The following is a 15,171-nucleotide window of genomic DNA, read 5'->3' on the forward strand; positions in this document are numbered from 1 at the left end:
TTAGGCCTACATACATTTTGTAAACAAGCTAATTCCCTGTATAGAAATATAGGCTACAACATGTTAGGAAAATATTTTGTTTATTTGTCAGTTTTTGGGGCGAAATATAATAGGCTAACAAACGGAGAACCGAAAAAAATTAAAACCGTACAGTGTTAGTTTGTGTTGTAAAAAGTTATATAGGGCATAATATAAGTTAGGCCTATGTGTATAGCCTACTAATAATATATGGGTATACATGTTTGTAAAGCTAACGAAGTAGGCCTAAGGAATCCAAAAAACAATAAAGATTATGGTAAAAATAATTTTTTATTTATAAATAAAATAAGCTACCGTAATGTTTTTATATTATATAGCGATTTTGTGAAAAAAATCATAGTATTTAGTAACCTATAAAACTTGTGTACCAAATGTTTTTACTTCAAACCAACATTTAATCATAATGCAAAAGTCCTGCCGCGCCAAAAATTCATTTGATTTCTAATTGTCGTGACATTGCTATATATACCTGCTAAGTAAGTTACAGGTGGTTTGTTTACGTAATAAAATGAAAGTTCAAAATGTGATCTTTCAAATGGTATCTGAGTTGGGTACCTATATGTGTTTTTTTACCGTTAAAATAAAATAAGTTAATTTCAGCCCATACCGCCTTACGATCGTGGCCATTCTAAGCACCAACGGCAAATGATTGTCCCGCGATCGTTGACCACTACTAGGGTTTACGGGAACTAATGGGTAGGCCTACCTACCTAATTAACTTAACTTAGTCGGGAGAATTAAAAATCCAAAATAGCATCGCAGATTTTTGGAAATCACGCCTATTTTACATCGGATTCAGAAGATTCTTGATTATTTGTGATCTGCTTAAGTTAATATTCCAGTTAAATTGAGTAACTTAACATTATCAAAACAAACTGTAAACAGTAAACAAATATTTTTTGTCGTTTTGGGGCGTTATGGTTGTTTGCTGCGGAAAAAGAACGTCATTTTCAAAATCAGCGTCGAATCTAGAGTAGAATGAAAAAAATTATTTCAAAAATCCATGCAAACCCTAAAATGCATTTTAGGTACCGGTACCGATGAGTTATTTTTAAATCTGAACATGTCCAAGATCTTGTCAAAGTCATTTAAGGGCTATAATTAAAAATTTAAGCTTGTTAAATTTAAGAAGGCCTAGGCCTACGCTAGGCTAATAGAGACAAGTAGCCTAGGCTAGCCTAACTTAGGCCTAGGCCTATCTGCATGGGTCCTGGTTAGCCTAGATAAGTTAAACTGGAATCAACAGAAATTGTAAGTTAATAGGACTTTAAACTTACAATGGAAAAGTTAAATATGTATAATAATTGTATATTGTATCCCACAAAAAATAGGCACTTAAGAAAGAAAGTCTACATTCTTAGGACCAGGACATAGGCCTGAATACGATAGGTCCTAGTGGAACTGTAACCCAAAGATAGACCCAGTTATAGGCTAGAGTAAACATATTGTGCCAACACTAGTGAGATTAAAAACAGACGTTATAAGAAAACATGAATGTCTAGAAGTTAGAACCTTTGTAACTACTTTGTGAACCTTTATAAAAAGTAACATAAATCCTTACGAAAATGGCGGAATTGGCTTAAACTACCGTTTCAAAACCCTGCTCTCAATTCCATACCGCGTTTATGAAGTTATGCGGAGTTTAACTACAATCTTCAACAAAACAGTACTTAAGAATACCTTGAATCTGTGATTAAAGTCTTCCAAATGTGTAGACATACAAAGCAGTTTTAAAACTTGGAATTTATCACTTCACAACTCTCAACATTAGCGATACTAGTAACGTAAACAGCTAAGCTCTCGCTTTGCGTTTTGCGTTCTCTCTCGTCTTTCTCCGTTCCGTTTCTCGTTGTCTCGTCAGGTCCAAACGTCTGGTCGGTCGTGATTGGCTGGCTTGCTGTTTTACTTGCTCTTGCTCCACGCAGATGTTTTTTCGACAGTTCTTCCAACATCACCATCAAAAGTGGTTCCGTTATTTCCTATTCTTTCTTTTTTTTCTATTCTATCCAATCCTAATCCAGTAGAAGCAATCTTGGACAAAAGCAAAATCAAAGGAAGATTAGGCTTACTTTAAGCCAAAATCAAAAGGAGGGGTTTTGGGATTCACACCCCACCCTTACGCTAGGGCCACACTTGGCGACTTTGTCGCGACGTTTAAGTCGCTGGGGGTGAGGTGGCCACAATAGGCGACAATTTCAACCTTTCAGTTTACTTTTTTACCATACGGCCCAGCGCACACAGTGTGACTGTTTCACAACTGTCGTTGCAAACCAATTGCGCGTGCAACTGTTTTGTGACATCGGCAATGTATTGCAGTGGGGAGGCGCACACGACGCAACTGGTTGTTTGCGATTTCCAAAAATGTTTGAAACCAGTCACATGCAACCGTGGGCCCGACGTTGCAGACTTCAGTTGCACGAGACCACGGGGTGTTTTTGTGGTGTTTGGTGGTATTTTGGTGGAATTTTGACGGCCGTATAGTGTTTATAATTTACTATCAGAATAGCTCTAGCTGCTACAAACAGTCTAGTACTAACATTCTTGCTCAACTAAGGGTGAACCCAATGCTCTCTAGTACCCTTCGCTGTCTTCGGTATTGATATAATAGCTAATAACGTCTTCTTTGTCTGAGTCCGACGTACAAGCGCACGTAGTAAGCGCACTTAAGGCCATCAACGTAACTGCACTAAATTAATGTGAATTTACATTAGTTTGGCTAGATTTCCACTAAATATTCACTTAAACTTGTCGGATTTAGTTAGTTCCAATTTAAATAAGATGGATTTAAATTAATGCTTAGGTTTTGCTGGTACAGATAAGGTAACCTAATGAGGCGTACTTGTTAATTTAAATTTTGATAGCTTGGTATGAAATTAACAATACTAGTGTACCTGTTGCTCGAATTCGAGCAATTGCGAAGCATTTACAGGCGACTCAAAGATTATGGAAATACTCACGATCTACACAACAGTTAGATATAATCCAAATCTTTTGTAAATATCTTATCTTTTTTCAAAAAGTTGATCTTGTTTTTAGTGTAAAAAAACATTATTTCTATTTCTTTTACTTGGTTGTGTTCTATGACTTTTTCGATGTTTCCATTGTTTGCAAATCGGTTATTTCAATGATTGCTCAAGAAATGTAGCATATATTGTTAATTCAGTTGTATTTTTAGCCTATATCAAATTGTCCAGGATTTCTCGCTTTTTTCCATTGTAATAATTTAACCAACCCAAGTTTCGTCTACAGATGCAATACGCCAAAGAATATCACCTACGTAAAATCTCCAAGAAGTGGTAAAAAAGGCAGAAACCAAGCCATACAATAGATATAAGTTAACTCCATAAGAAATAATTTTAAAAGTTACTGTGATATCAGGATTTTCCACTGATTTGGTAATAGAACATTATATTGCAAAACATGACACGATGCAGAAGAAAATCAATTTTAAAATCAGAAAAATCCATTGCAAATACTGTATTTTGAAAAATGCAATAAATCACAATTTAAATATTAACAGCTGTTGCATTAAAAGGTATTGTAGAATTATGCATATGGTCGTAATGTAAACAAATCTGAAGAGACAAATTTAAAGGATTCTGGGACAGAGCCCCAAGGGAATTTACCTCTTTCCTCTTTTGATGGCTCATCTACAGACCAAGACCTTTCTTTAGAGACCCCTACCAAGTTTATACGCCCAGCCGTTCTCTCAAATTAGCTGTGACAAAAACCCCGTTTTCCTCCATAAGAATAACATGGGATGGGAATTTAAAGGCCACGGGGGCAGAGCCCCAAGGGAATTCACCATGTTTCTCTTTTGATGGCTCATCTACAGACCAAGACCTTTCTTTAGACACCTCTACCGAGTTTCTACGCCCAGCCGTTCTCTCAAAATAGCTGTGACAAAGAAAAACAGTTTCAAATTAATATATAGATTGCCAAATTGTATTAAAATACAAGGTGACTGAAAAGTATACAGGCAATAATAAAATGTTAAGTATGAAATCAAAACTGAGGTTAACTCCTGACACTGACAAAATATAAATTTGACTGATAAACCCATCCCATACCAACATGTTTTATGAAATTAATATAAATTAAACTCCTGACAACAACATAAACATGAATATCAGACTAATTAGAACATAGTGGCTAATATATTGTTATGAAACTGAGTTGTTCCAGTTAGTTATAGTACCTATTTAAGATGCCATGCCTTTCTAAGTTCAGAATACAATTTACTGTGTTTGCTTTGTTGCTACCTACCGGATAGTGTGGAAACATTTTAAATTTATTATAATAATGATGCAAAGAATGATTGTAGATTCAAGAATAAAACTGTCAAAATCTTCAATTTCGAAACTTTTGAATCTTGAAACTCGGTGATCCAATCTGAGATTCGATTTTGACACATCACTAAGTTAGTTGAAAATTTTAAAACTAGATTTGATTTATATGACACCTACAAAGAGAGTGAGTGTTCTAAGGTGAAAATGAGAGGATAAGTGTTAAATGGTTGACTTGACAGCCTTATTAATGACCAATTTTGTTAAAGGAAATATCTAGACCAGGATTGGGATTTTTAGAATTATGAGAAGCAGCTAACTTTGTGGCATACTTTGTGCCACATTTTGGTGATCTGATCATGCGATTCAAGTTCCTGACCAAATCGTTCATGTTGGAAACGTTAACTGAACACATTATTTAATACAGAGGAGACAATTTACCGCAATTCCCGGTAATTTACCGGTAATTCATAGGCCCCAAGAGCCAGCTTTGATGAAAGATTGATTAATTAAAGCATTATAACACTGAAATACGTGGATTGTTCAACATATTGAATATTTAATATATAACACAACTGGACGCAACGTGAACTGACATTTGAATTAATAATTAACAATAAATGACGGAATGAATGAAATAGTAAAATTGATACGATGATCTGAAATTATTAAATACTAAAACTACGACACAATACCTCAAGGGGGCGTCCCCCCGTATCCCAACGAATTTACCCTTGCATTCTTGGCGACAGCAGACACACGACAGAGTTGGTTCACTGCTTTTACCCGCCTGCTCCCTGCGCATGCGCGAGCAGCTCTGGGGTTGAGACTAGGCGGGACATTTAAATAGTTGCTGTGCTATGGAGATTGACTCCACAACTTACCTTTGATCTTTTTGGTCTATGCCACAGAGAAGTGAGGTACAGACGAAACATTCTACATAAACTTTAGTGGTGTTTGGAACTAGTGCTGGTGTCTAGGGCAAAGTCCCGCACTGCTCCCCTTTCCATCATCAACTGCAACGCTTGAGGCAGACCCTGTGCTATAGAAACTTCTGCACAACGCTTGCCGTTCAGGCTCATCCTTGCTTGTCACAAGTATACTTCGGCCCCAACATACCAGAGCTGAAAGTGCACGGTTGTCTCATAAGTGTGTTTTCTCTGTACTACTGTCTTCTCTGTGTCTACGCTTGACAAAGTCCCCCAGGGTTCAAAATATTGTGTGTACCTTCTTCTGGTAAGCTTCTATGGGATTCTTTCTATGGTAAGCTAGCTGTTATTCCTTTATTACTGGCTAAGAAGATAACAGATGATAGAAGGAGATGATGATAATAATGACCAATAGGACCTAAAATAATAGCAATACTGAACTACTGTTTTCAACTGATAACTTTTATTTTCAATACTATAAAAACTTGAAACAGCGGCAGGAAAGTATAAACATACATACATCAATATAAATTTCATTTAAGGTCACATAACTAACTCAAACGACACCTAAAGAAATATCACTAGTACAAAATACTTTGTACTTCTAAATTGCATTTCTTTAAAAATACTTTCAATAAAGTCTACTCGAGTGAAAATAAAATCACATAGAACTTGGTAAAAAAGTATACCTGATAATTTATAAAAACAGCAAATGAGTGCACTGAAAACAGAACGGGTGTAATATATAAATATTGATTTTCTTATCTAGGTGATTAATTTTAAAGCCAACGACTTCAAATTTCATTTGAAAACCATTGTAAAAGCTTATAACAAATTATAAATATTACGTTTTATCGCTAAACAACATTCAGAGATTAACAACTAGCTTTTCCAGATGCGTTAATCTTTCTTCTTGTCATCGGAGCTCTTCTGCGTATCTTCGATGGCCGCTTGACCCTCCACAGCGGCCGTTCCGTTAGTCTCCATCTCACCAGAGTAACCAAACTCATTGATCCTCTTTGGATCGGTTTTGTATATCCATCTTTGGTAGAGAAAGATGAAAAATACTATGTCTGCAACAATCACAATCAAGGTTAACTGACAACTTTTAATACGTTAAAAGCATATTAAGCCATTGACTACAGGACTCTGCTACACAGCCAAGTTGATCAAGAAGTGTAATAGGAAGGTCAAATAATGTGAAGAGAGAGTGTTTTGGTAATGTTGTGTGAGAAGGTTGGAAGTGTTGTTAAACAAAAACTTTTTGCACTGACCTACAGAAGGCCATTGCACTTGATCAGAGGGCCAGTTTTGTGTGTAGTGGTGAGTGTGGTGTACTGGAGAAGGCCTTACAAAGAATAAATAATACAAAGATGCTGTATGACTAACTCCTGTAAATTATCCTATACAGTAAAACAAATTTTAATGACAATTTTAAGGGATTTCAAAATTGGGGTTTAGAATCTTTTTTTCCAAATTGGGGTTTCTTTTTAATATTTAAATTATTAACACTGTTCCAGTCTACTCTACCTTTTTGTTTGTTGCTAGTTTTCGTTTTCTTTATATGTTTTGTGAACTAATAATAAATTTGGGTTTTGTAAGTGAGTGTTGAGTTTACTTACTGAGTTACGTCACCCAAAGTAACTGTGTGTAGACCTCCAGTTAGCCGGGAGGTTACCAACCATTATAGAAACTTCCTATCATGTAAACTGATTACTCTAACTCCATGGGATAGTTAACGCTACGACTCGTGGTGTAGGGTATGTAGGGGACCTGAGGAATTCAATGTTTTGTTGTTATTTACATGGTAATAATCATTTGTAAAGTCCATCTTTACAAGATAGTAAATTTTAGTTACAGATTTGGGCAACAAATACAGAAATAACATATTTTCTCAATCAATTAAATTGTTAAATATCATTTAGGCATGTGTCATAATAAACCACAGTGGTTTTCACTTTTCAGCATTCCCGTATATTCAGTTGGGACTTGCAATCAGAATTTTTTTTCATACTTTGAAGAGTGCTGTCTCAGTCTGGCCAATGTAGCTAACAATACGGTTGATACAAAAAACTCCTATTGTTTCTTATTCTTATCAAGCTATCATTTTATAAAAGTCCCTACTTCTATTGTATTAGTTAAAATGTCTATTAATCTTTTTAGCCTTAATTTCTCCTTTATTAACCTATATTTCGGGAATGTGTTTGAAAAATCCACAATACTAAGTTAAAATATTGCAAAACAGGCTGAACTCCGACATACCATCCCTGAAACATCCCAGACGGTACATGGTGGGCATCTTGATGACAAAAGCAAAGATGTCATCGATGAAAGTGTTGAGACACTTGTAGGACATCATTCGCCAAGGCAGGTGTGCGACAGACTTGAGTTTGTAGTTGATGAATAGCTGCGGCGTCATCATTATGAAGCCTAGAAAACATACAAGCAATTGTATTGTATCCGTCTAATAATCACAGAACTAATCAGAACCAATCAACAAGTGGTACATATAATGGGTTTACAAATGTAATATTTAGAGGGAAACCTATAACAAAAATATACATTTTGAGGTTTACATTGGTATTGGTTTTTCTGTATTCAATTATTAGTATAGTGTTTTGTTTTGAGTACATCTTAACCTAACTAATAATTAATAAACAATAACAATATATTTTAAACCTTCAGCCATGTTTCTCATACCTAGCATCACAGCATCTTAAGTCATAAGTCATAAGTATTTTATTGCATAAAACATTCTTCATTACAAAGGCAATGGTAAACAGATGCATGGTCAATCAATAAGTTATAAAAACTAAAAGTAATAAGTTACAACAAAATACAACAAGAACAGCACAATTGAGAGAAAGTTACCAATTCAAACAAGTTAGAAAAAAGACAAATTCAAATGAAGATCTTGAAGCAATATCAGAGAAAAAAACAATTAAAAACATTCTGTGTCATATTTTACATAAACTAATGGTCAATTAATGTCACGGTCATTTAGGAAATCTGCCAGGAAGTAATATGATTTCTCCACCAATAATGATTTAGTCCAAATTTTAAATTTTTGTGGTGTATAGGATTTTATTTTTGAGGGGATCTTATTATATAAACAAATCCCCATATAGATGGGGTTTTTTTCAAAATGAGAGTGTTTATGAATTGGATAATTTAGCAGATTTGGGTTTCGGGTATTATAACTATGAGTGGGTCTAAATTCATCAAAAAGTGTATTATTTAAATGAACAAAATTTACTGTTTCATAGATGTATACTTACAGTATGCTAATCCACTAGCACCACCAAACTTTGGAAAAGTTACAGTTCGAGATTTTATCGGCGAGTTTAGAGATTCAAAACTTCAAAATGAATGAACCACAAAAATGATGCTATTATAGGTATAAAGTAAGTAAGTATTAATCTCATTTATGTTTATTATGCCAAGTTTCAGGTGAAAAAATTATTTTATTGTTTTTTAATTTTCATAAAAAGTTCTGTTTATTTAGGTTTTAAGTGTACTTAAATATTCACTTAATTTATAAACTCACATATTCATGTTTGTTTATTATATCAGGGTCAGAAGTTATATTTCTTTCAGTTTAATTGCATTATAAACATTATTCATTTTATTGGCTGAATTTAGTGAATTTGTGTGTAAACTTGACCAGGCAAGTAAAAAAGTATCACATTTAGGATTTAGGTTTTGAGATTTTTAAGGGTGGAGATTCAATTTTTTTTTAAATTTCGATTTAGAGATTTGAGATTTGGTTTCGACACATCACTAGTTCTCTTTCCTCCAAAAACCGACTATAGCCTAGGGATTTATCCAGAATGTAGTGGGTGAGTGATTACCGAAGGTGAGGAGGAACCCGTAGATCATGTTAAGCAGCCAGGAGTACCATCCCTTGTGCTCCAGGTACAGTAGGGAGTAGACAGCGTAGCCGACCAGTAGAGGGTAGCAGACCCAGGACAGATATTTGAACGCTAACTGGTCGTACTCCCTGGTGCTGCTCTCCACGTACGAGCCTTTGTCTTCAAACCTGAATCAATGAAAATATTTATTCATTTGAGGTTTTTATTATGGTATATTACGTTACTAGTCCGGAAAATAGGTGCTTACTGGACAAGTATTGTTGTTGCCGATTACCATATGAGTACGATAAACACATTTTGGAAAGTGACAAACGATATTTTTCATCATACTACTCTAAACCAACCTAACAATTAAAAAAACTGTACAAATTTGATATGCCCACCGACTAAAGGACTTAGTCAATCACTACTTATATCTTCTAAGAGAGGTTATGTTTTTGTTTATAAGATCTCATTGTCTAACGTAATGAAATCTCATTTGATTAAGCATAGGCCTACGTCAAACATCTGTTTTCCGGACTAAATAATTGCGTGTAAAGTCCATTAAACAGAGTAGTAAGGCAAAAAAAAAAAAAAAAAAAAAAAACTATTAAGTTAGTCTACATGGTAGTTTTTGTAGACATTAATCATAAACAGGTGTTAACGCATCCGTAAGAAGTGCAGTGAAAAAACATACAATTTTATAAATGATGATGAAATTAATGTTACCAGTCAAATATTAAACACTCTTATCATTTGTTAAAATGATTGAAACTATGCATTACTAGGCGATAAATCTAAGAAGTGAATGGATGATTCATTTAGAGCTGTTACAATTCAAGAAATTTAAATGATAAAAAAATATTGGGAGCTTATTTTAGGTTTAATTGAAGAAAACTTCAACATTAATGTTGCTCTTTAAAAACTAATTTTAAAGTTTAATCTTATCCTATCATATTCAGAATTCTTACCTTAGTCTTGGAAAACCAAATATTCTGTTTTCTCGGTCTAAAGTTATGTTCACCACCTAAAAATCAAAGAGTCCTTTTACAAAATATCAAAAATTACCATCTTGAGTCTTAACCGGGCTAGTTCTATTCAGGAATTTTTTTTCAATACAGTAATGTATAGGACATACAATTGCATTTTTTAACACAAATTATAATAGGCAGATTTCAACAATTAAATTTAAATGAAATGATATTAACAGAAATCCTAACAATTAAGTAGACTTCCATGTTAAACCATTAACAGATAAAAATAAAGTAATTCTTTTAAACTACCTATACGATTTTCATGGTCAGTAACGAATAATAAACTTTTTTCAGCAAAATTATTAATAAATGGACAATAAAACAATATGAACAATATTTAAAGTCAGGATTTTTTTAATACCTAACATTTATCTTACAATTCTATTGGTTGAAGCTAACAAACCTTGTTTATTTTCCAAAGTTCGATGCAAAGTCCAACAAAACAGCTTATTCTAATCAAGGTGTTGGCATCGTTGTCAAACACATACAAGAAAACGATCAAAGACTGGAAGACGTTGAAGAAAACTGATCTAACAGAGAGGCCTTCCAGTGACTTGCGATTGTTCCAAAACTGAATATCTGAAACAAGTAAACAACATCTCGATTGGCATCTTGCGTGTAGGCGCTGTCATTCAAATAAAAAAAAATACAGATTCCAACACTTTTCAACATATATATATGTACACTTACTTATACTGTATACATTTACAAGATGGCGAATATTTATAAAAAATGTTACCTTTAAATTTCAAACAGTTATACAGGTTATGTAGACCAATCAGAGACTTTGAGAATCAAAATGCCATCCTTGGTTGAAAACTGTTATGAAAAATTAATAGATGGTAGCGAGTACAGGTATAATGCCTTAACTAAAACTTATTTTGATTATTCTAACGTATGTTTTTACCATTCTTGAAAGCCAGCAGTTCAAAGACACTGTGCAATATGGAGACTACTACTGTTGCTGCCAGGAGATATGGAGATGTTTCCAGCAATGCCTAAGAACAAAAAGAGATTTGGATTACAAACGTAATACACAGGTACAAATATAATATTATAAAAAAAGGATTCACTATGAACACTGCATCATATTGAAGAAAAAATCTGATTTAAAATGTGTTTAAATGTAATATTGCAAAATTTCTAGAGGAAATTTAGTTATTTATCTTCAACCTACTATCTCAAGAAAAGTCCTGTAGTAGGACTAAAATAACATCAGAGAGATTAATTGTCACTCTTAGCCCCTGGACTCAATTATTTTCATCGCTTAGTGTTCTATCCCTTAAAAAACACCCCTTCATCAGCCACTAGGCTGTTCATTAAAATAAAGAACACAACAACCCATCCCTACCAGGTCTTAAATTTTAAGTAGGATCTTACATCCACCGAACCTCTCCAAATTATTCGGATTAAGAATTAGATTGGCTAGATTCTTGTATTAAATCCCAAGTCTCATATTTACAATAAGGGAGAAGGAATTCCACACAACAACAAAGAATAAGGCACAACTGATTTACTGAAAAAATAGTAACAACAGAGACAACACCATTCCTTAATTAACGTATTCATTCAGCTAACTGTTTTTGTACATCTATATAATTAATACGCTACATGAAACTTTGTCGGTTGAACTCCTCCGCCATTTCTTAACCGATTTTATCCATTGAGATCTCATTGGAAAGAGCGTGTCGCGTAGATTTGCAAACTGGCCTTACATTTTTGAAAAAGTCCCTTGGGCTCTGCCCCAGTGGCTTTGAAAGTTCCCATGTTATCCTTATGAAGAACATAATTGTTTACATTTTGGTCAGCTGTTTAATTTAACTGCTGTTATTTATTTTTCAATTCAATGAAACCCATCGAGTACATTTATTTACTATTTGAGTTTGTGTAAACATAACCTCCAAGACGGATTTTGTTAGTATGGTTGTACAGTATCTTAAATTTGTGTATTTATTTATCGTTGTTTTGTGTAGCTATGACGGATCGTGTTAGCACGATTGTAACATTTATCGTTGTTTTGTGTAGCTATCATTTGTTTATTTGTTGTTTTTTTTTCTTTTATATGCCTCCGACGTGACGACTACAACACACATAGACAGGAGGCGTAATCGTGATAACGACCGCAGCTCACAGAACAGTGGCGAGTATTAGGCTTAACTCATCACAGTCAGCACCTGACCCTGGACAATCTCAACTATTAGGTTACAAATGCCCCCTAACACTACCCCAAAACGACTTTTCGTTCTCAATTAGCCCTCTATAAATGACCTGTGTTGCCTGTACAGCGAGGCATTTTGAGAAGGAGAAAACCGGCCCGAATGCTTTAGGTTTATCAATAACGAAGATAAACATAGTCTGAGTTACACACCGGTAATCTTTGAGTTGATTCTTTTAAATTCGTTGTAAATATGACTGTTATTCGTTTTGAAATATCTTCTGTAATATTTGCAATTGCTCGAATTCGAGCAACATGTACACTAGTAAAAGATTATTCTCATATTTAGTCGCATATATCATGTCTCACCTCCTTGAGAGAGTCTTGGTCCTCATCATCTTGATGTTCCTCCTGGAAAAGGTTGACAGACCACTTGTGTTTCATGGTCTGTGTGGCGTAGATCTGCCATCGGAACAACGACAATGGCTGGAATGTCAGGTGAAGCTCCAGAGTCCTGACAAACAGACAATGAATGTTGGAAAACTGTGAAAACCCCGTCAGTCTTAAGTCTCTGACTACGGGTTGAACTAGGATCATACTAAAACTCATGATTATATCTAGGGATGTGTCCATTCACAAAACCACCGATACTTGGAAGTTGGTATCGGTATTAAGAATCGATCGTCAAAAGTCGATTCCGATACTGATACCTGTCACGTCTGCGAGATCGGAAAGTTACCACTTTTGCCATTGATCACGCACCACGACAATGAAGTTTCCATGACCCTAGAAGACGACGATGGATATTCGCTGACCTCGGAAGACATTAATGAAGTTTCTGTGACCAAGAGAACCAAACGATGATTATGTCTCTACGGCCATTGGAGATGTTCGTGGTTTTGCCACGATCACGCAAGACAACGATGATATTTATGAGACTGCGAGAGTTGAGAATTTTGCCACAATTGCGGAAGACGACGATGACGTTTCTGTGACCACGGAAGACGAAGACGACCGAGTGAGACGATGATGTCCATACGGCCACAGAAGATGTTCAAGGTTTTGCCACGATCGCGCAAGACGACAATGACTTTTCCACGACCACAGGATTCAATAAGGATTTCCACACAGCCGCGGGAGATCAGAATTTTGCCATGATAGCGGAAGAAGACGATGATGTCCACGCCACCGCTAGAGGCTTTGATTGTGTTTCTGTTACCCATGAGCGATATTCGGGGGTTTTCCACGACCGTGAGGTATTTACGTGACTGAGAAAGATATTCAGGATTTTGCAAAGGACTTACAACTGCAGGAGATGATCACAATATTACCTTGAGTTTGACTTGACTGTAAATATTAGGCTGGCCTATCTCTAGTTATAATTACATTTTCTTTTTGATTTGAGTTGTTAAATCTTCATTTAACTTTTATATGGTAGTTAGTAGTTATTTAATGTGTTTAGAAGTGTTTAAACTTAAGTTAGATACTTGAAATTTTTCATTGCTGAATATATTTTTTCTTTACTTTAAAAATACCCTATTACCTCAAAATACTTTGTAGAAGGATTTAAAGACAGGGGTTGTTGTAGTCCAACCAAATCATTTAGAAAACTTGGTAAAACTATAAAAAAAATTATATCAGTATTGAGAATCAATTTTTCAGGTATTAATCAAATCAAATCAAATCAAATTATCCTTTATTCATTTAGTATACAATATACATAAATAGCGTCAATACAATAATCGTGATAAAACAAATATCTTAAAACTAATGTACAAGAGTCAGTGGAAAAAATCTTTTACCTTATAACAGCATTTACTACATAAAAACTTAAATAACTGTTTCTTAAACGACTTAAGGGAAGCTACAGATTTAATCGAATCAGGCAGGTTATTGTAAAACTTAACACCAGAGTAGTGGGGAGAAGATTCTAAAGTTGAGGATTTATGTTTAGGGTATAAAAGGCAGCTTTTGTGTCGGGTATTATAATTATGATTGTCCGAATTAACAGAAAATTTAGAAATATTTTGTTTCATAAAAATTAATAAATTGTAGATATACAGACTGGGAAAAGTAAGGATATTATTGTTTTTAAATGTATTTTTACAAGAACCCCTAGCTTTGATAGAATAAATTGTTCTAATTATTCTTTTTTGCAATTTAAAAACTTTTTTATTTTTGTCGGAATTTCCCCAAAAAATAATTCCGTAATTGAGAATAGGATAAACATAGCCATAGTATACCATCATAAGAGTAGAAATATCAACTGATCTAGAAAGAATGAGAGTTACAAAATATGCTTTATTTAACTTTTTGATGACGTCTGTTATGTGAGTTTTCCAGGTTAATTTATGATCTACTGTTATTCCTAAAAATTTGGTGGAGTTGGCAAGGTTGCAAGATAGAGTGGTGTTTTCGTGAGAAAAATTGTTATTAAAATATTTTTTTTTAAAGTTCATTAAAAGAGACTTGGATTGATTTAGTAAAAGTCCATTAGCTTGAAACCAACTTTCCAGCTTTTGGAATTCTTGTTTGATAAGCTGTGGAAACATTGATTTATCTGGATGGGTGAAGATAGCAGAAGTATCGTCAGCAAACATAACCAATTTAGAATTTAAGGTCATGGGCAAGTCATTGACATAAACCAGGAAGAGTAAGGGTCCAAGAATGGACCCTTGAGGTACACCATCTGTGATTAGTCTATAATCAGATTTAATTCCCAGTGACTGCAAATTTATACACTGTTTTCTGTTGGATAGAAATGAAACCAACCATTTACTGGTCCTGCCCGATATACCATAAAACTGCAACTTCCGAATCAGTATATTATGGTTTACACAGTCGAACGCCCTTGACAGGTCACAGAAGAGACCAGAT

At 34.5% G+C, this 15,171-nt stretch overlaps 2 protein-coding genes across 2 annotated transcripts in view; both read right to left on the bottom strand.

The window, feature by feature from the left end:
- LOC128985709 (ATP-dependent RNA helicase me31b) overlaps nucleotides 1–1,885 on the bottom strand; it is a 31,626-nt gene extending 29,741 nt beyond the window's left edge. The window contains exon 1 of the mRNA XM_054405508.1: nucleotides 1,720–1,885. The gene's annotated coding sequence lies outside the window, so the exon portion shown is untranslated. The remainder of the gene's footprint in view (nucleotides 1–1,719) is intronic.
- A 3,810-nt stretch (nucleotides 1,886–5,695) lies between these two features.
- The window catches only part of LOC128985403 (putative lipid scramblase CLPTM1), a 40,326-nt gene continuing 30,850 nt past the window's right edge, over nucleotides 5,696–15,171 (bottom strand). Inside the window, exons 7-13 of the mRNA XM_054404862.1 lie at nucleotides 12,664–12,808; nucleotides 11,047–11,137; nucleotides 10,543–10,718; nucleotides 10,077–10,132; nucleotides 9,106–9,293; nucleotides 7,517–7,684; nucleotides 5,696–6,327 (exon numbers count right to left, since the gene is read on the bottom strand). Of these exons, the coding sequence (XP_054260837.1) occupies nucleotides 6,155–6,327; nucleotides 7,517–7,684; nucleotides 9,106–9,293; nucleotides 10,077–10,132; nucleotides 10,543–10,718; nucleotides 11,047–11,137; nucleotides 12,664–12,808 (997 nt within the window). The 3' untranslated portion in view covers nucleotides 5,696–6,154. The remainder of the gene's footprint in view (nucleotides 6,328–7,516; nucleotides 7,685–9,105; nucleotides 9,294–10,076; nucleotides 10,133–10,542; nucleotides 10,719–11,046; nucleotides 11,138–12,663; nucleotides 12,809–15,171) is intronic.

This window comes from Macrosteles quadrilineatus, unplaced genomic scaffold (assembly GCF_028750875.1).
Source record: "Macrosteles quadrilineatus isolate MER2022 unplaced genomic scaffold, UCM_ALF_1.0 Scaffold_2__2_contigs__length_208266976, whole genome shotgun sequence".
Lineage (NCBI taxonomy): Eukaryota > Metazoa > Arthropoda > Insecta > Hemiptera > Cicadellidae > Macrosteles > Macrosteles quadrilineatus.